The 22,439-nt window shown below is 39.6% G+C and overlaps 1 protein-coding gene across 1 annotated transcript in view; it reads right to left on the bottom strand.

The window, feature by feature from the left end:
- The window catches only part of LOC133005075 (MICOS complex subunit mic25a-like), a 67,930-nt gene that overhangs the window by 24,165 nt on the left and 21,326 nt on the right, over nucleotides 1-22,439 (bottom strand). The window contains exons 5-7 of the mRNA XM_061074662.1: nucleotides 17,810-17,893; nucleotides 11,488-11,558; nucleotides 723-858 (exon numbers count right to left, since the gene is read on the bottom strand). Coding sequence (XP_060930645.1) covers nucleotides 723-858; nucleotides 11,488-11,558; nucleotides 17,810-17,893 — 291 coding nt within the window. The remainder of the gene's footprint in view (nucleotides 1-722; nucleotides 859-11,487; nucleotides 11,559-17,809; nucleotides 17,894-22,439) is intronic.

Below are 22,439 nucleotides of genomic sequence, written 5' to 3'. Positions count from 1 at the left end.
TAAGCAATTTTCATTTATTGGGATTTAACTATTTATATTGACAGCATTGCCGCCCCATGTGCAAAAGTTACAACAATACAAGCTCCCTGCAGACACCATATTGGAGGAGCACCATCGCTACTTCCTGGGCTTAGTGCCGTCCAAGACTATTGTCTTTGGTTTAAAGAAATACAAACAAGTTCGAGCAGTTTTTTCACCCTGATAGCAGAATGATAATGAGTGCAGCCAGACCTCTATCCAGCTCTGACACAGCACCCTGGAGATAAGTCAGTGGCCATGTGAGACTAACATTGTATTGATGTTGCGTATTGTAATTTGGAATCACTGGTGTGTGAATCACTGTGTCTGATATACAGCTTTGGGGGGGTGACCAATATAGCAAGTTATTGTTTGTTCTAGTTTTAATGTGAATGGATTTTGACCTATTGCTTAACATTAGGACTATTATCTGAGTAACTTCTCTATATAAATTTCATGGGCTGCAGTACTAAACAGTGTGTGTAATTAAAGATGTGTTCTTTGTGCATAGATTCTGTATTTATTCCATCAGGATATAATGATGTCTATGGTAATTGTGCTGGTGACGGAGATTATATGTTTTTTTGAGTAAATCTGTAAATTATTTTATAATAACTATATTTACCTTTATCTCAGAAAAATATGTAGGTGATGACATGTGTAGATATATTAAACCATGAGATCTAGATTTGACCAACTCTTACCTTCTTTGCAGCGTTGATACATTGCATGTATGTTTTGGCGAGGTCTGAACACTTTAGAGTCTGGTCTCCGTTGTTCTTGAAGCAGGATAAAATCTGAGTCTGCAGGCCAAGACACACTGGGTCTGTGTTACGAGGCCTGCGAAAACACGGACAATAGAAAATAGTTAGGTTTGCTTCTCTCCCTAACTGACTAAATTCGGTCTTGCAGAGAGATAATAAGGACTGAAAAAACTACGAAAGAGCAGAACCTCGAAGATTTCTAACACCTGATGTGCAAAATGTAATGTTTCTGATCCAAGGTGTCTGCTTCTGCTCTCAAGCTGAATCCAGCTTCTGACAGAGAAGTATAGAATACAGAGTGAGTAAAACGAGAGAGAGAGAAAGTGGTTCTGTTCACATAGATGCAGCCTGGAAATGAAAACTGAATTTGATCATAATGTGCGAGCGAACAGGCATTTTTCAACCTCTTTTCTAAACTTGCTTTAGAAAGAAATTATGCCTTGAGCTGTGGTAACCCTGGTAACTATAGTAAAAGATGGCATGAGTTACAGACATAGAAAATATAAAAAATTTATGACAAACATGTCCTTCTTTCTAAAAACAAACCAACCAAACAAAAGAAAAAATGTGAAAAATGAAAAGCTATTCCGAGGTGGGAAAAATGTATCTGATTAAATGAAGCAAGACAGAGATGAAAAAACAATTAACATTTCCACCCACTGCAACCTGTTTAACAAGCTAAGGTGTGCATAGTAAGTGCTTCATTTCAAATCATGTAATTAGTGCTAAATCACATTTAATTAGGTGGATAGGAGCATACTGATCAAATACAACCGAAACGTGTGCATTGAGAGACTGAGCGTACTTAATTTGATATGAGGTCTGTATTATAATTGGTCTTTGCCCGTCTATCTGTCAGAATCTTAACGATGGCGGGTTTACCTGTATACCTCACTGTAATGGATTCTGACTGATTGAAGCAAGACCAAGCACGTTTATGAACACCCACGCGAGTATAAAAAGGCGAGTGCACAAATGTACATGGCCACACACTTTCGAGCGCACTGTAAACATGAAAGTACTATGAGCATGTGCAACACACAGACACACACACACGCACGCACGTCTCCTCCACGTTGTGCCCGGAGCATTCACACTTTCTCTGCGAGGAGCAGCTAACACCAGACTTCATTGAAAGCCGAGTTAAAGGCTCTTTTTAGCTTTGATTCACAGAGGAGAGCTGACCCCAGTGTTTCATAGTCGTAGCCACACAGGCAAACACACACTTTTTCATCAGCCACAATATCGTGAAGGCAAAGGCAGTTGATCAGAGAATGGGTGATAGAGGTAAAAGAGGCAGAGGGAAAAGTGAGATAGAAAGATGAAAAGGGAAGGATGAAACGTCCACTGCTGTTCACTCAGAGGCCCATTTCAAAAGAGGAAAGACAGTTAATCATATCTGTTCCCCAGCACCACCTCTAATGGTTAATCTTCCCTATTTAATCTGTCTTGTTTTTTGTTTTTTTTACGTGATTGTCTTCTCTCCAACTCAGTCTCCTATCTTACTTTTCCCTCGCTCACTACGTTTCTCTCGTTACATTAACAACCTAGAGAAGACGACACCAAAGTGCGCCATCTTTATCTCTCTCTCCATTTGAGGCTCCCAAAGATAAGGAACTCTCCTTTAATTTGAAATAAATGGCCTTCATCAGGGAAGCCGAAGACCCCTGATAGCGCGCTGTGGTTTATTAAAGGCGCTTGAAGCAGAAAATTGGTTCAGCCGCAGCAAAAGCTAAAGCTCTGTCCACATGCTACAGCAAATTGAAGGTGAGGTCTTAAATCAACAATATTAACTGAGCCGCTTCCAAAAATAAATAAATAAAGAGAGGGAGGGAGAGGCGGCGTCTGCTTTTTAACTGGAGTGAAGTAAAGCAACAGCCCTGACAGCTCGTCGAGCCATGGAACGGCGTGTTGTTGCTAATGTGTGCGTATGTGTGTGAGTGCGTGTATGCTGCAGGAGCAGTCATTCTTTCGGGGGGGGAGCTTTCTACGCATCTGTGAGTGGAAAATGTGACAAAACATAAACAGTAAGATTAGCTGCTTAATTAATGGTGCTGCCCATTATTTTTAATCTTCAGCAGCGAAGGCGGAGGCGGACGGAACACAGAGGCTTCAGACTCGTGGACATCGCAGACCAGCTTACCAAGACGGAGAGAGGGAGGGAAATCAAAGGGGAGAAATTGGTAAATGGAAAAGACACACAACCCACCAAGAACTACAAAAGTTACTGGCAAAGCCACAAGACTGATAAGAAGAATGCTTTATTGCCTCAAAACCACGCTTAGTTAAGAGTGACATTTTTTTCCTTAATGGCTTTGGCTGTACATGTGACACATTGTTTTCTTCTATGCACCATTTATTTCTATGCTGTCAACTACAAAGTATTGGTATCTCTGCTGTGTTTCAGGCAAGTAATTAGAAAATCATGTTAACATCTCATATGAAGCAGTGCCTTAGGAGGAGAAAATTAAGGGAATCCAATATTGTGACTGACTTGAGGGCTACAACACAAGTGCAGTCAAACTCTGCAACATCTTGTTAATGAGAACAAGTCCTAACGACATATGTGATGGTCCTAACGATATAAAATATTGCTGAATGAAACACTCCTTCATTTTTATTCTATGTATTTAACATGTGGAAATATAAGGGTTCATCAAATAAACATGATAGCAATGATCAAGAGTGGAAAGACCAAGCGAGGTAGTGCATGGGCAGTGACTTTCTCCTCAGTCCTGCAAGAAATGTCTCTATCAAATTTCTTTGGCCAGTCATCAACCTGGGCTTTTTGTCTATTTTTGTCGACCTTCTGTTTCTGGAGTCCAGAAGCAGTCTTGCCCTGAACAACTTGGGCTTACACTATCAATCATCGTCTGTTTTACACTCTCCTCCATTTCTTCCCCTTCCAAGTCTTGTTGATTCATTGTCTGATACGTGACTTATCGAGGCAGCTGCTGCAGCCATTCTTGTGTTACTGTGGGGTATATGGGCCTCTGTGTGAAGGGGACATATGGCCTATATCTGAGCTGATGACTGAAGAGAGAAGATCTATAGCCCTCTGATATTTGTATTCAAGGCGTTAGCTTAGAATAAAAGAGGAGAGAGAAATGAGAGAACACCAACCTGCACCACTGCAACTAATCAATCAACACAATAGGAAGCTGCTTCTTCCAGTTTCACTAAGTTTTACTGCGCCACATGTTTAACATTGTATGTAATGTACAGGAAAAAGGTCTTGACAACGCTTCTGCTGTTGATTCAAACCAATTGAGCGAATCGCATCAGAGTCGACACAGCACTTTCTCGGCCGCTTAACAATACACATTTGAAGAGTGAAGCTGATAAGATGAATAGTTCTTAGATATGCATTTTTCTGGAATTAGTAGATACATGTCTAGCTATTCTTTTGGGGAAACCTTGTCATTCTAATCCAGAATACTTTGCAGCATTCAAATAATTTGCTCACAACTGGACAGGTTACTACAGACTCTAGGGTACACAGATCCATCCTTACTTACTGAGGCATGAACTGCCATTTGACTAGTTACAGGGTCAGAATTCCTTTAAAGACGGTTTTACCATGGCTGGCTTGATTAATACTAGCGCTGCGGTGAAGTAAAGAGAAATAAAGGAAATTATAACAAGGGAAGAAGAGGGCTAGAGAGGTGAAGAGGAAAACAGCTTGAGAGACAGAGTTGCCTCTTATCTCCAGCTTGTAGCTTGTATGCACCTGCACCCTGACAGCTTTTCAATTGACTGTGGGCACATATCCTCTTCTCCTCTATCTTGTATCTCCACTCTGCTTCACACGTCCTCCCCCATCTCTCCATTCCTATCGCACCTGCAACCAGGAAGAGAGTGCCCTCTATGTACTAGAGCTCAGTCTTTACTCTGTCTCTTATATAAACATGGATGATGAGGCACAGTACATTCGTCTCTTCTGATACTCCTTTGTCAATGCTGCACATGTTTTCTTATTATTACCGCACTCTGTAACGTGTCCCTGCATGATACTTCATATATACTAGCACATGTACTGTATATGTCCAGGTCCATCGCTCTCCTACTTATAAATCTCCAAATATCCATTAAAAATATGTTAATCGCTTATTAACAATTATAACAACCAACCCAATAAAACCTAAACACAAATTGTTTCCCATAAAATCAAGGTCAGGATCATTGCTCTTATGAGGCTCCTCGTTACAATTGTATATTTTGTGGGTGGTATCAAAATTAATTTTGTGAGTTTGCCACAAAATAAATGTGAACTAGTGAATGTGCATTGCACACCAGTGACTGTTTGCCCGGATGAAGATGGTTTATCTTAGTGTATTCAAAGTTAATAGGGTTTTTAATGCTGTTCAGAAACTATTTAGTAAACGATCTAGCTTTAACAATTGAATTCAATTCAATTGTAATATGAATTTTCTTGTCTGAATGGGACAGACACCTAAAGGACAACCTTGGCTTTTTTCAGCTTGTAAACTGACTTTACAAATAAAAAATCACTCTGACCCTAGTTGGAGCCCATACACTTTCTATTATAATCCAAAATTGTTTAACTCTAGGACCATTTGAAGCTTCTGTGGTCACATATCTAAACAGCTATTAAAAAATAAAATCTCAAGGTACAGAAGAGAGAGACATTGATTAATTTTTTTTTATAAAATCTCCAGTGGGCAACTGCTGAAAGGTAAAAGACTCAGGCTTATGATAGGAAAGTTGTCAGTTTAAAAACCTGCACTCAGATACCACCAGTCCACCCAGTTAACGGGCTGTGACTGTACTGGACGGTGGCGTAGAGCCTGGCAGGTCTTGTGATGAGTGTGTTGAACATAAGCACTCTCAGGGTTGGAAATGAGAAAATTGGTATAAATTGTTCAAAAGTGTTAATTAGTCAGTAAAAAAGGAGTTGTCTCTTTTAACACATCAGATTCAGGATGAACCGAAATGGCCTCTGTTTATACAATGACTACCTTGTAATAAGCTTATATTCCTGACAGATGTAAAATCAAGGCGGACTGAGGTTTCCTGTACAGTTGCTGTCCACTTGATAAAGTTAATAACACGGCTACCATTTCCATTCAAATCAGGGTTAATTATTTAGTTTTTCTTCAAAATGCCACTTTAAAGTTCAGTGGTATTTAATGAACACATCTGAAATCGATCTGGGTCTAACTTCTGTGAACGACATGTTTTTGCACGGCTTTTCACTTACAGCACAGCAACACTGCCTTTCTCAATCAGACTTGCCTTGCCAATGTTTCCAGCCGTATCTCTGAGTGATCTCCGTTCGCTGGCATCATCTGACAAAGGCTGGGAGGATCTGACAAAGGCTGGCTATTAAGGCTAGTTCAGCTACTACTGTTACAGACAGCTGGCCTTGTTAAAATGCCTTGGATACTGACCTGAGCGGCTAGACGCGGACATCTGCCTTGTCCGTCTCCCTCCCGCTCCCGTTCTATTACTTTCAACTTTGAAGAGGAGGAGGTTGTCTCTCTCGCTCTCTCATACAAAATGAATCTGAAAAAGACAACAGTTTCCGTCCTCTTGTCTCCCTCCGTCTTTCTGTAATTGGACAGCTAAAGGTTGTCTACAAGTAATGAAATTCAAAATGCCTTTGTTAAGTGGCCACAGTTAGGTGTAGCAATCACTGTGGCAGTGTGGGCCTGCTGCCACAGACCACTGCTAAGAGGACTGGGTTTTTTCGGTGGCAGCACCAACAAGAGGGTACACAAGTCTAGGCAGGGTTGTTGTGCTGAACCACTGCAGCATTCATGTATTATTCGTTTCAAAGCTATCGACTGACTCTCACTGCAAGATTGGACCTCACTTAGACTTTCAGCACCAGTAGTCTCACCCAGGTACAATAATGCCTTGTCCCAATTCACCCCTTCGTTTTGAGAGTGAAGGGATAGTGTTGTCCCATTTCTCTATGTGATGCAGTGGTAGTGGCCATCTAGCCCTTCAAACACTCCTGGAACCATAGTTTATTCAGGACCCCCCTACAAACGGCGGAGTAGATGGAAATTCCTAAATGCAATATGAACGGAGGATGCCAATCAACATGGCGATCGCCGTGGGTAAAATGCTCATAAATTTAAATATGAAATCTACCAAAACAACCATGATTTTTTTTTTAAATCCAGCGGAATATCTTTTTTAAATCAAGAAGCAAATGAAAACGTGATGATTATTGCTACATTGACAAAAGCGATGTAAACATACTGACTGATTGTGTATTGATCAATGGATAAATCTGTCCTGCAATTGTCAGATATAATAATGTAAGTTGATATTGATTATCACCGTAATAACGTAGGTCGGTTGCTGAAGAAGCAGCGAGTAGTGTACCAATTCCTAGTTTAAGATTTTCCAACCCTACTACTCATGGCTCCGTTTGGAGGGGGGCACTCCCAGGGAACCGCACTTCATATCTAAGGGTAGAGACAAGGGACAGGAATAGGGACAGGGCCTATATCTACACAAGCTGCAGCTGAAGCTTGAGTGTTCAAATGTACAGAATCATCTAGAGACCCAGTGGTGAAGACTTAAGTTCTAATGCTGTTTTGCTGATGCAAGCCTGAAGTCACACCACCATCTAAAGCATTATGTAACCTGACGAAATCGGTGGATTTCTGTGAGGTGGAACGTCTACGAAACTGTGCTTCAGTGCTAATAAAGACTGGACCATGTGATGAGAAGGTGGTGGATTGGGGGCCTGTAGTATTAGTTTAATTAAGCAATTATATTGTTTAACTATTTATTTGCAATTCTTTCTATTGCATGTATTGTATTGATACTATATGGCCGTATGTCCTGATAGTGTTGTTTTACTTCCCTTCACAAGTAAAAAACAATTATTAAACGTGTATTATGTGCTGGAGAGAACACATTATTAGTGTGACTGTGGTTGCTGAATTATGCTCTTGTGATTTAAGAAACTTGGATCTCTGGTGTGCAGTGCATACAGTCAGTACATCTATGCTGCAAATATGAAGGTTTGGTCAGAGAAAGCCAACAGAGACAGGAAGAGGAAAAGACAACAATAGGGAACTTGATAATTTTCTTCTTTTATGCTTCGCTGAGTTTGATATTTCAGAGTGCTACAGGTGTCTGTCTCTCTCTCTCTTTTCATCCTCTATCTCTTTCGTATAAACACACAGGACAATGACACAGAGTGGACCTGTGATTGTCTGGGTCTCATAAACCACAGAGTGCCGGAAGCTAAAGCTGCCATTTTACTTCAAGGATTAACACTGGATTTACACATCACACAAACACGCAAACAGGAGCCAGGGGGGGGTTAGACACCCCAAATATTATAGGGGCTTTGTTCTACCGCTCTGCACTGAGACCATCTTCACTCGAACTGTTTACAGCACAAAACCAGAGTCTGTCTGAAGTTTCCCACTGATTTCTCAGGAGCTTTGTCATCTGGAAATGTTAGAACACCGAATTGTCTTTTGTTTTCAAATACACACATACACACACAGCGTCTATCAATTTTCAGGCTCTACCTCTTTTTTACTAACAGCAAAGGCATTTGGAATTCAATTAATGTGAGACAATTTTCACAGTAATCACAGCTGCAGTAGTTACAGCAGCTCAGGCAGTTTGCATTTTAATTTTAAGATTTAAAAGTTGGTACTGAGCTAAATCATATATCTGCTGCAACTACTTAGACTACTTTTTTAAATTCAATGACACTAAGTTTCCTGAGTGAAGGTAATTCTTGTCTGGCTTAACATCATGTGAGTAAATCATGGTTGTTTACCATATGTATCTCATATATAAAGAAATAAAGAAAGTACTTTAAAATGGAGGTACTTGTTACAAGTGTCCTGTATCTGTGACAATCTCAATTGCAAAAGAGCCACAAGGGGAGACAACGATCAACCTGCGACCTGAACAATCAAATAAGTTGTTTGTCTTGACCCTCTCATGACCCATTGAGCATCTCCTAAGATAGAGCTACCTTTAAGTGGAACCTTTTTCTTCATGATAACAGTGAAGAGCATGTGATGTTCTTATGGAATTGTTTTAGTGCGGTAAGGATTTGGCAGAAAACTACTCGGTAAGGTTTCTGAAACATTGTGGTGGAATTAAAGAAGTGGTTGAAATAATAAACACAGGTCATGGAACTGTCATGGATCATAGAAACCTTGGTGACTTCACTGGTTCCTTTCACACGGGAAACAATTTTATTGAACCTCCATTTTCATCCCAACCTCACTTTGGAAAGATGATATGGTTTGCAAAACGTTTTGTGGTAACTAGTCCATAAACACCTCACAACTTGAACATGAGGTTCATTATCGTTACAATGAAGACAGAGGTCCAGTTCATCTGCGGCTGGTAGCTTCCATGGACAGGAATAAACCATATGTATTTGGTTGTTTAGTTTGAAGGACTTGTTGAAGAGATCACACAGCTAAAGGACGTATAAGGACCCAGACATTTATCTGACTTGTCACAGTCGGAAAGCACAGGTGTAACTAACGTAACAATGACTCCATTCTACTGAAGTGAACCATGCTGTAACAACTTAGGTACACATAGAAAGATCAAAAACATTCTGTTTCTGTATTCTGACACCATAAACACAGTCACTCGTTTCCTTACACTTTAATCCAATCGTTTAAGTATCACTTCTAAATTCCACAAAGGTTAGACTAGATTACAGAATGAATGGAGCCGAATCCAATCCCTAAAGCCGGCCAAAGACCCATATAATTGACCATAAAGGTACTGCCATACAGGAAGCGTTGGTTGTTTTATCTTCCTTGATAGAACACTCATGGATTCAGAATACCCTCTTTCCCTCTCAAAATAAACACACACACACGCACGCACGCACACACGCACGCACGCACACCACACACACTCACACAAACGAGCAAAGGATTAGAGGTATTACTGTACTGTATTCCCTAGAGGTAAGATCACCATGGTCTTCAACATCAGCACGGATCAAAAGCTTGCTGCAGTAGTCTAATGGGAATCTCATATTCCTAAACTGCAGATAGCAGTGAACAGTCACTCAAAATTATGGAGAGGATGTGTTAACCTCCATGCGAACACACATTGAGCGGAGTATAAATGCATGAATATAGTCCAAAGCTTCTCGTTGTCGCTGGGCTTAATACTCTGTACAATGTTTTGTCGTGAAAGTGAAGTCAGCAGGTAATCCTCTATTCTTTTGAAAAGGTACATTATTGTTTTGTTACATTTTTGAGTCATCCAGGTAGAATTGTATGATCATGCAAATGTTAAAACTCTAAATCCTTGGTACCCTATTCCCTATTTTGGGAGCTTGCCACTCTTAACTGGATCAGTTAGGTGCTTTATTCAGGATTTAAAGATAATGGAAAAAAACAGTGTTACTCATTGTTTTCCTCAATGCTTCAATTTAGTTTGTCTCAAGGTATAACTTGTACTTGAAAATGTACGTTTGAAGAATAATTCTAGTTAGTCACAGCTAATTTGCTTTTGTCCAATGCACCTATACATAGGTATATATACATGTTGTGTTAGATGTTGACACTGGAGTGCCTTTTTTTACTTTATAGAAATGGACAACAGGCCTGCCGTGACAGCATTTGGCAGCTTGTTCAGTCATGAGGGAAAGAAAATTACACCAGTCTGTGTTTCATCCATGCAAGGCAACTTTTAATTGTCTTAACTGTCCAGCTTTGGTGCGGCTGTGCCCAATGCAGCCTTAGATTAATGTTCTTGGATGAAAAAAGAGCTTCCCTATGTGTTCCTCTGCGGTTGGAGCCCATCCGTTTAAATTATTTCTGCGCATGTCCAATGTGGATGATTGCCTTGGGCAGACCCAGAACACACTGGCTTGGGATCATCCCTCAGGAGGAGGGAGAAGATGTGATGTGGCTACGAAGGAGAACATGTACAAGGGCAGCAACCACCATTGGTCAAAGCTAAACTAAGAAATTCGATTTTTACAATGGCATGTTTAAGTTTACCATTTGCCATATCTTGTGCCTTTGAATATATTTTACAAATTTAGTTTTTTTTCAAAAACCCACATGATCGTCTTTTTCCATTGGCCCTCTTTTTTTTTATAGCAATGTTGATCAAAAAATCCAAGTTGTGGACATAACATAAGAAAAACACTTACAAGAAGTTGGCCACAAGCGTAAGTCTGCCTTCGGGGAGAGGGACCCACTGAAGGACATAAACAAGTATATTTTGTCCTCACCCATAAACACTGGCGTGGCTGTACTCTTTTCTTTTGAAAGCACCGTTACTGGTGTGACCCCAAATTTAACAGCACGTCGAGGCCAGGTCTCTAATGTGAATTACAGCTGTGTGTTTTACAGACTGCAGAGGCAATAATTAGGTACCTTCTCCCTGGCTATGGCTCATTACAAGTCCACAGTGGAAGGCGAGGATGGGGAAATAGGGTATTGTTAAATTTAGCTTAATTAAAGGAGCCAATTAAAACACTTATCACATTAGTCAGGTTTGCTCGAGAGATTGTATGCATTTAACTAGTTAAGAAATGAGGAAAAGTGCAGATCACTATCAATCGCCGCTTGTTATTCTGCTGTTACATGCTCATGTACGTGTGCTAGTTGGTGGGTGCGTGTCAGAGGCTCCAGGGAATAATATCCCCTTACGTTAGGAACTGCAAATTAGCCTGGGAACGTGTGTGTTTGTGCACGTGTGTGTGTCTCACCTCACGTGTTCTTCAGTCTTGGAGGCAGCTTCGTGGAATTGGTCCTTGCTCTGTTCGTATCTTTCCAGATTCTAGACATAGGAGAACACAGGAAGACAAACCAAAAGAATTAGTTGAGCTCTTTCCTTTAGTTTTTGAAATATGATTTTTTATTTTCTAAACAAGTATGTTTCTAAATGGACAAAGGCTTTTGGAAGCTTTGCAGTGGATAAATAATTCAGTTTTGTATTAAAGCACATTTACTATTACATTTTTAGTATCATTTTCATGCAATACAATTTCAACGTTGTTACAATTGTGTTGAATATATATAGAACTATTTCTTTTAACTTCCTGGAAAACTGACATTTAATTTTATTTCAACAGCCTAACTTTAAAAATAACAATATTACATTAACTTATTCACAATCCTTTGTGGATTTCCATCCTTTTGACTCTTTTATCAAATCAAATAGATTTCTTGCCTTAGTCTAATAGTCATTTTATTTTCATTTACTCTGAATATTGTCCCAACACTTGACCAAATACCATTTTTCCCAGTCTTAAAGTTAACTATACCACAGACTAATAAAAGTACAGTATGAAGGAAAAGTTGTGGTATTGCATTCAAATCCCGAGGATGTTTTTTTTCTGTCTCTTCTGGCAAAACTAAAGCTCAGCAATAATGACTTGCATTACTCATAAATGTTTAAAGAAACTGTGATTTTTGAGTTTGCAGCCCAGAGAGCACCAACTCCAAACAAGCAGGCAGTGGTATTATGATAAAACAAGCAGCTAATCCCCAACAACTGCAGCCTCTCTTCTGCTGATCCTCCGAGCTTAGGCCTTCCAGCCCAGAGTATCCCAACCAAATATTTAACCAGCAAACTGTACCAGCTTGGGAGGGAAGGGTTACTGGAGAAGAAAAGAGAAAAAGCTGCACGGGAGGTAAGAGAAGAATAACGGTGAAGCAGCAGAGGGCATGAAGGTAAGAGGAAAAAGATAGAGGGGAAGATATTTGTGAACTAGTATTTATGGCGAAAATTCAGGCGCCTCGACAATTCAGGTACAAAAGTAGTCTCGACTGTGGCTTAAACACAGATTTACATGACATCTTAAAACGCAACACAGTCACACATTAGCAATGTAATGACTTCCAATGATAAAATATGAACAGCTGACTGTTTTTATAATATTTTCAAGTTAGAAACTAGTCTGTGATGTAAAGGATTAATGAGATCCAATGTCTCACAATTTAACAGTCAGAATACTGCGTCATGCTGGATCCACAGAAATAAGTGAAAGTGTCATGTAGAAGTGGGGTTCTAGTCAGAGGCTGCTCAGTGATCAGAGGACGAAACACTTTGTGCTGCTGTGGACAACATATAGCCTTTTTTTTAAAATTTATAGATAATTTTAAACAATATTGTCTTTTTCTGCCCAATTCCAAGAATTCAGTTTACAGTCCTAGAGAAAATCACCCAAGTGTCAGCAGATTAACATTTCAACAGAAACATCTATTATCTGCATTTACTGACTGATGTTTCTGGTCAAATCAAAAGAAACTGTGTGTACATGTGTTTCAGTTCAAATCAACCCCCAACAAAAATGCAGCCCCAATGCAAATTAAATGGACTTTGAAAAAATGGATAGCAATTAAATAAACTAATTAAATTCATTAGCTTTTTCAGAATTTGATAAGCTTTTTTAAATAACAAACAATGCTTTGTTCAGATTCTATCTCACAATTCCCCCCCATCTCCACCTCGTCACATTGCCAGACTATAAAGCCTTACACATGGTCTACTCTAAGGCACATCTCACACCTCATTAACATAAACAAAGTTGAAGTGTACTGTGTTTTACTGTACAGTTTATATCTTTTAAAATGGCGTGTGTTGTTCCTACACATTGTTTATAGAGCCCATCTAGGCTCAGATGTATTTATGAACACCTTGTCAAAATGACCATATAGAAATAAATCATAGCACATTTTACTACTGTTACACAACTATGTTGTTAACATCCAGCAGTGTTGCCTGTGTTATTAGCGTATTATTTTTTCTGATTATAAACAGGTTTATTTAACACACGTGCGAACGCACACGCATGCGCAGGCACCATCACAACCACACATCAGGATCAGTTCATTATAAAGTATCACTCTTAGAATGAAAATTCAATTTCACTTTTGTAAGAATTATCCTTTTTACTTCACTTATGGGGACAAATTTATAGGAGTGGGAGCAATGGTTGCCATAGTGACCTGAATTAAGGGGTGTTCAGAGGATTTCTGATCCAGCTGTCATCTGCCATGTTTATACTCCTTTTACACTGGCACTGAACTGACACCAAATTTAATCGACTCATTTATTTTATACTGCATATCCTTGTATCTGTACTAGTCACCAGTCACTGTTTATCATCCTTTGTAATAGGCGTTACTCACTCATACAACAGAAATTTAAGCTAAATAAATTACAACAACAAGGATTCTGTGGCTGTTACCTGAGCAAGTTATCTAGCAGGTACAGGGTAACAGAGTATTTGAATATCCAAGTTAAAATTTAAGCTAGTCATATTGTTTTAAGCTGATCCCATTGAAAGCTCGGATTTAAGACCTCCAGGATTTGGGTTTGGCTGCTGATGCTTTCAGATGTGCAGTGACTTGCCATAAGGACAATTAACATCAATTTTATAGATGCTACTAACAATACAAATTTAGATTTTTAGTATTTAACATACAAGTACGGTAACGTGAAATGTGAACAAAACTGAATTAGTTTTTTGGTAGAATCTTAGCCAAGTTTATAGAGATTTTTAAAGGGACATACACACACATACACACACACACACACACACACACAAGACGTGAAATACAACATAACAAATAAATGTTCCACAGAGTCATATGTGCAAGAGGAACAATTAAAAAGCATTTTAACATTTATAACGACACCTCCAGAGGATCTGGCAACATTTGTTTTCATATTTATCTTTCTCGCAGAGCCTGCGTTTCCCCAACATATATTCTAATTGATTGTAGCTGGTTGGATTTCGTGGAGTGTTTACCACTGAGGAACGACGCAAGCATTTTTTTTTCTTCTCAGGGAAAAATAATGAGGTGACTGGAATGTTAGCCACGCACATGCAATATTTAGAAACATTAACCTATTATAAAACTCATATCTTCATCTCCAGATGGGCCCAGCCTCAGTGGAAATGTTGTTAACAAGATAAACTAATAAGCTGATTCGAATCCCTCGCTGCAGCATTTTGAGAAGATGGCTTTTCACAGGATGAGAGCGTTAAACTTTGACTCTACATAAACCCCAGAGTGTAAGCATTTCCATAAGAAAACGCAACACAGCAGAAAAGTACAGCATTTAAAAAAAACTTTGATCACCAAGCCAATCTGACTCAAGAGCTAACAAAGACACATGCGTTTAAATTCATATACTACATATGTGCGTATACACACACGTACGTACACACACACACACATGCACATAAATATATATGTATATACAGTATGTTTAACACATACATACAAATATACAGAATTCTGTATAGATTTTGAGGTGAAGACCTGATTATAAACTAGACTATAGTTAGGATTAGTCAAATAATGAAAGTTCAGGTTCGTCACCAGGAAATGTATTTTTATTAGCGCCGTGTTTGTGTGTGTACTGGTGCGTGTCTGTGTGTGTGTGTGTGTGAGTGTGAGTGTGAGTGTGAGTGTGAGTGTGTGTGTGTGTGTGTGTGTGTGTGTAGGCCATTACTGACAGCATATCAAGCAGCCTGTCAGACTTGGAAGATGATTATTATCTCCATCTGTACGCCCTAATTGGGGTGGGTGAGTGTAAGAGAGAGAATGACAGCCAGTTTGAAGAGGGAGCAAATCAAAGAAATACATACTTGTACTATCATACTACTGGCATATATAAGCCAGAGAATTGAGAACTACCGTGTAGGTTTCACATATTTTTAAAGTAAGACTTCATCCTGAGTGTCGGTTCCAAGGTAGTAGACTACAAAAAAATCGGTCTTTCTGCTCCCCAGTGTATATTGAGAAAGGTCATGACACTTACATCTACATCTCCATCCAGTAAGTATGTCAATGCAAAGAGTGGGATAACATAAACTAAAACCTAGCTCAGTTTTTGGTACAGTTCAGCCGAGCAGTTTGAGAAAACCAAATCTCAAGCGCTGAGAACATTTTGAGCAGTCAAACAGACTAAAAACCACAGCAATGCAGTCTGCAAACACACTGAGCCCAGCAGATACACACATTAACTCACAAATATACATGTACAGCACACATGCAGCTGAATATACAGTATGCATGCAAAACACGTCTCCGATGCACACACTCACACACACACAAAGTGTTCTGTAAACAAACATCCTAAGCTCAGCAGCAAATACAGCTTGTGCCACTCGTATGCCAGCCTGCCAGTCTACTGCTCCCTCTGCAAACCCAACCTGTTACTAATGAGACCAGCACAAATAGCCAGGCAGCTGATACCCAGACCTGTGTGTGTTGGTGTGTGTGTGTGTGCGCGCGTATTTCAAATGTGTGTAGGGACAATTTACCATGGTAATAAATGGGCTGACTGTGTGGTAATTAAAATACAGATTTTGTGCTATCGTAATGTAAGTATGTTTGACTTGAAACTAAAAAAAGAATACTTACAGAAATTCATGGATAAAAAGAAAGTAAGACGAAACGAAAGTAAGTGAGACGGAGAAAAGGAATGAAAGAGTGTAAGAAAGAAAGAAAAAAGTCTTCAGCAGAGCCTAACAGGACAGGATTGGACATGCCTAGTTTCAAAAAGCCAAAACTTCAGATTTAACCGAATAGAGAAAAGCCTGTTGCTCGAGTCAGTGACTCTATCCGCTTATTGTGGCTTACGGCAGACCCACTAAACGTAACTTCTACTCACATGAGCATATGCACACAGAAACTAGATTTAAACCATCAGAGCCTTATCCCAAACTCGTCTTTCACGCCTTGTTTCCACATAGCTCTGTGTTCGTATGTGAGTCAACTGGAAGTTATTCAATCCTATATTAACCTCCTGGATCTCCGATGTGTTGCAGAACTCCTCTGGAATTTGCTTCCATGTACATTGAAAAAAATAATTAAAATAATTAATTAATTAAAGTAAAATACATTTGGGAGAGTTCCTTTTTATTTTCACATACAATCATTTATTTCTGTATATCAATACATATACTGATCACAATATAATCGAAATAAACAATGTACTTTAACCAGCAATCTTAAAGCAAAGGTTTTTTTGTCCTGATATTGCTCCATGTGCATATCCCAAAAGACCAGGTGGTTTTGTCAAAATATGAAGAATAACAGTTACCAAGTATGAAGTCTGTCTGTCAGTAGGTTGACGGTCCACAGGGGGCAACTGTATCTAAAGTGATGCCACTCTAATGTCACAGTTGCCCCATGTGATGCCCTCTGCTGCCAACACTCCCCCCGCCCCTAGGACAGGCTTGAATTAGGCACGGTAAACAGAGCATAATACTGAGATTTGACACATAATGTCCAGTAAAGGTCTTCTCCACCCGAGAACCAGAGGAGTGCTTCTCCCCAGAGAGCCAGTGTAAAGGTCCTCCTTGTGTGGCGCCCCGTGAGGCTGAGACCTAACTTGAGACAAACAGTTTCCACACCTCTCTACCGTGTAAATGTCAGACAGGTGGATGAAAGAGAATGAAAGGGCTTGTAAGGGTTCTCAGGAGATGCTCAGCCTGGATCAAATTCTCCGCTTTTTCGACAGATCCTGTGCAGACTGAACTTGCTGTCTTACTCTGTTGCAGCTTGTTTTAATTTACTACAGACTTGTACTGAATGCTTTCAGTGCCAACACACTGTACCCACTGTATTAGCACTGCAGAAAAACGTGACACATACATCCTCAAGGGTATTACCACTTTAATACAAAAGATACTAATATCAGCAAGTGCCCCATCTGAAAGGGTTTCGGTGTTGGGAACCAAACACCATGTTAATCATGTAATTGCAATTGTTATAGCTGACTCAGACTTATAACACATATCATCTCTAGCCATCCGGTTTCTTCCTATATATATACACAAATCTTGTGGAGAGTTATTGCATGTGTGTGTGTGTGTGTCTGTCCCTGTATTCTTTCGATTGTACATCAGTGTATGTGAGTGTATTTTCTAAGAGATGTTTAATATATTCATATACATACAATATACACATATCTACAGCTTTGTCTTCTCTGGGAGTCTGTGAAAGCCTCTAATAAAGTATTTCCAAGTGTGTGTCTGTGTGCGTGTGTTTGTGAAAATGTTGTACCCTCTTCTCCAGTTGTGCCAGCTGTTCCTTGTAGAAGGCATCCAATGCTGTGAGCTGGGCATCTTTCTTCTGTAGCTTCTGAACCTACAAGATACAACACACACACACAAACATAAACACAAATGTCTGTGATCATCATTTAATATCATACAAAGGTGGCTCCACACCTGAGGGGAGGACCCCGACAAGGGGTCACAAGTTTATTCTGTGAGAATTCAAGATTATTAATAGGATTGGAGGGTGAATAGAAAAATGTAGAATTGGAATTCAAATATATTTTTTCTATGTGTAGTATTGTGGTATCCATTCACGTTTTGGAAAATCCTCGTAAAAAGATTAGTGCGAGTGGAACCAGGCCTAGTAGCAGCTACGAGATGAATCGTGACCATAAATAGAAGACATTTAATTCCCTCTAAAACAGTGTTTTAAAGTCCAAAATACTAAATATTCATTCAACATAATGAAAGCATTTTTTAAGTACTGATGCTGCAAACACATGCTAGAATGTGACACATAGACATCCCAGCATGTGGGCCAACACTTGTTAGCACACACTCACTCTCTCAAATATTTGGCCATATAGTCTTAAAAGGCCTGAGATGTGAAAGATAGAATACAATTCCATCAAGAGCCTCAAATTGCAGCTTCAACTTTTAACTGCCCCTCTATTCAGCCACCAGTTTATTCATGGATAGCAAACTATCCATTGTGTCCCTGCTTGTGCCAGCACAGAAAAATGAAGCCAGAACCTCAGCACACCACACATCATAGTATTTTTAGGTAGTTCAGTAGAACCGAAGATGGAATACATGCTCGTATGTTCACAAAAGCATGCCCATGCACAAACAGGCTCATGAATGCACATGCAAACCCACAAAACCCTGACAGTGACAGAAGAATATAAAAACAGGAGGGGGTACACAACAGAGTGAAGTGAAACAGAGAAAACAAAAGCAAAAAATGGTTTGGAAAGAAAAATAGAGACAAGCTGCTTTCAGAAATGTAGTGTAATTGCGTCGTACGTTTTCTGAACTTTTCCTGCCTGCGCCAAAGTAAAACGTCAGAATGTCTGCGTTTGAATATGTGACAGCTGCAAAACTGAGAGTATAAATATCTGCTAAAACTGAAACTTTACTTTAAAATAAAACTTCTTCACTTTATTAGAGAGTCAGTTTTCTTAAGTGAGATTTTTTATTAAATAACCTCAATTAATGAAGTAGTAAATTAGTAACTGGATTGCTTGTGTAGAGGATATTAGACTCTAGACATGCATGATGTTCAAAACGTTTTTTTAAGGAGTCTTTTTTCAGGTTTCAATAGTCAAGAGTTTCAGTTTAATAGAAATCATTGGAAATGATTTCCACTTTTTCAAAGTGACTCTCAGCCAGTGCAAAGAGACAATGGGGAAATAAAAAACTGCACGGATTTGAAAGTATTTGAAATGGAGCGGAGAGAAGGAATTTGAAAATTGGGGCTAAACTTACCATCACCTCTATCTCATCTGGCGACTACAGAGGTTGGGAAATGGAAAGTGAAAAGAGAAAAGAGCAGCGGGGGTAGAGAAACAAAGCAGAGTTAGGAAGGAGAGATCAAGAAAGAGGGAGAGTGAAGCACAAACTGTCGGGAGATACAGCTTTAATATAGCACAGTGTTTGGTTAAGGCACTTTAAACTGTTCCATATAAAATACTTGCAATTAGTCACAGATTTGAAACATATTAGGTTCTCTAGCCATCCATCCATTATCCATCTTATCCCTTGAGGGTTGTCGGGGGGAGCTGAAATTGGGCGAGAGGTGGTGTACTCCCTGGTTGTTGCCAGCGTACCAGGCAAGGAAGCTTGAGTACCCAGAGAAACACAGGCAGACACAAGGAGAACAAGCTACTCCACACAGAAAGACTCCGGCTGAAGTGCAAATCGAACAGGAAACCTTGCTCAGAGGTGACTGCACTAATCAACGCACCATTGTGCCACCTTATTGTATTATTCAACCCCAAAAAAAATTCTTTCGGGACCTTTAAGGTGACCATAGTGAAGCCTTAGCCCTTAAGGTGAATGTGAAAATGGCCTTCTCGTTTCACACTCAGCAAATGCATGCTTCTTCTTCACGTGGCTTTCAAATTACCTCTTGCGGTGTCACAAATCAAAGGTGGAGAGGCTGAAACTCTCCAACACCAGAAATGGATTATGTTATTTCTGTGCCTCAGAAATACAGTCGATATAAAACATCAAATTGGCTTTAATGAAGTCACATTTTCTGAAACATCACACTTTCTATGTTAAGTTACTGACACTTCACCTATAATTTACTCTTCCCTTATGCAATGAAGATGTGCCTTGTGAAACAGAACGACAGTTGGCCTCCAGCATTTTAGCTCCATCAAATCATTCCCTAGGTTATAAACTAAAGTATAACCGTGAGGCAAACTCAATGTAACTCTGAGTGTACAGTTTGTGGTTCATGAAGTTCATTTTGACACCAGATGGGTATTAACACACTGGAAACCTGACATGTAGAAAGTTTGAATAATAACTGTAACGTATCTCTGTGATTGGCAGGCTGTCAGACAGTGACTGAACTAACCCAATGTACTAGATCGCATGCATCTGCTCCACCCGGCAAATTAATGCCAATCAATATTTTCCAAGCACTCTTGTCCCCGGATCTGAATAACAGCACAGTGGCACTGTAAAGCAGCATCAGTAAAGAAAAAGCTGAGGTGAAGAGAGTCTACACGCACATACACAACCACTAACACAGCAAGGAAGATTCATCATAATTATCAGGGCTGCTGAACGCCAAATCAAATCAGAGCCGATCGTCTGTGTTTCATAAACAGAGACGGAGAGCAAGGGGCCTCCTGGTTCTGATGGGAGAGATAAATGCACTGTGAGCTGAAAAGCTGGAGCTGGTGCATGTTAATGCAGGTGGGAAGAGGAACTGTTCATGTGTTAATATTATGTCAGACAAGTATCTGTTTGGCAGGGATTAAGCAGAAACAGAATGGATTTAATTAAAAAAACACGGCTCGCCTTCCTATCTGTAACTCTCTCCGTGTCGGCCCCGTTTTAATTTGCAGTCAGAGAAGAAACTGCAAGTGAATCAGATGACTCCTCTGGTGTCTCTCCAGGGACCTCGGAGTCTACGCTAGATAATAGCCAGCCAGGCGTGACTTTACACACAACACACCACACCACACCCACATCTAGGCACATTCAAAGGAACACATGCACACAGAGGATGGCTGAGGCTTCTATGGTTATATTTGTTTCATCGGTCTCTCTTTTGGGATACCTGAAAGTGTCTGTCATCCATTCAGTCTTTTTTGTCTATAATATCAAGTGTTATCTGTTATCACGTGTACGTGCTTTAAGGCAACATTATCGCTACATGAAACAAACACATTTTGGGGCTTCAGTAGTAGACAGCGGATATCAAGGCCAAGACTCTGTCTTCCATTCACCATACACCATTTACAGTATAACTATTTTATTTTATCTCTAAAATCAAACATTTCTTCACACAAAACACAAACAGTGATACTTTTTGAAGGTTTTTTAGGTCCAGATGATGTTTGGGCTAATCTGCAATAACAGATATCTGCATATGAATGTAAATAAATTAGAAAAGCCAATATATTATGGTCAACGTGTTCCACTTTTTTTGCTCTCCACATGCACGGTTTACCTGCGCTGGCCCCAAAGGTCTGTTCCTCCCCCACAGATTCTGCACATAACGATACAGAATCTGTTTATAGAGGTTAGCAAAGGTGAAATGAGCCAAACCAAAAATTCAACATTGACATTTTGTGGAGCTGTGGACACGATAAGATCTAAATATCGCAGCAAATTCTAATAAACAAGTGGATTCATGATTTGTCTAAATTAACAACATGTGATCAAGGTCCCCTTGACAGCTTTTGGTGCTAAAACACAAGCAGCTGTGATGATCTATGCATGCAGGCTTCCCTTACATGTTAGCATTTAGCACATCATGTCAATGTATAACCTCACAGAACTGCTACCCCCTTCGCTTTTTTGATTTAATGAGGAAAACCAAACATTTGAAATTTTAAATATTGTTTCAACGAAAGAACTCTAATTTGAGGAGGATTAGTCCTCCATATTGGGAAAAGTATGATTGAGATCAGTAAATATGGGATGTAGGACAAACGAAAAACTGAGGAAGAGGATAAAATCTCATCAGGTAATGAATACCAGCTTTTGGACTTTTTCAGTCTCCTTTCGCTAAAAAGTAAAAAGAAGCGATTGTCCTTTCCATCTATGAATGGTACAACAGCAGCATTCGCCTAAGAATGGATAGTCAGCAAAACTGTTTTTAGTTTGAAGATTTGGGAATGATGAACAAATCAAACAAACACACAAAAGTCATCTCAGGATTATCCCAATACCAAGTTAATCTTTAAACTGAGCGTCAAAGTTATGCATTTGTTCATTCTGTAATGTCTGTTCTATTTCCTGTGTGTTATTTGAGTCGACTCTCACTGGCTCAAGTGCACCTGCTAACAAAAGGAATCCATTTTGCAGCGATGATTGACAACAAAACGGTGTAAAATTATAGGGATTTTAAGCACTGTGCTCTTGGACGTACAGTAAATAAAAGAGCCGCA

This window comes from Limanda limanda, chromosome 7, assembly GCF_963576545.1.
Source record: "Limanda limanda chromosome 7, fLimLim1.1, whole genome shotgun sequence".
In the NCBI taxonomy this organism is placed as follows: domain Eukaryota; kingdom Metazoa; phylum Chordata; class Actinopteri; order Pleuronectiformes; family Pleuronectidae; genus Limanda; species Limanda limanda.
Note: the sequence above shows the minus strand (reverse complement) of the source record. Positions and strands in the feature narration are given on the sequence as shown.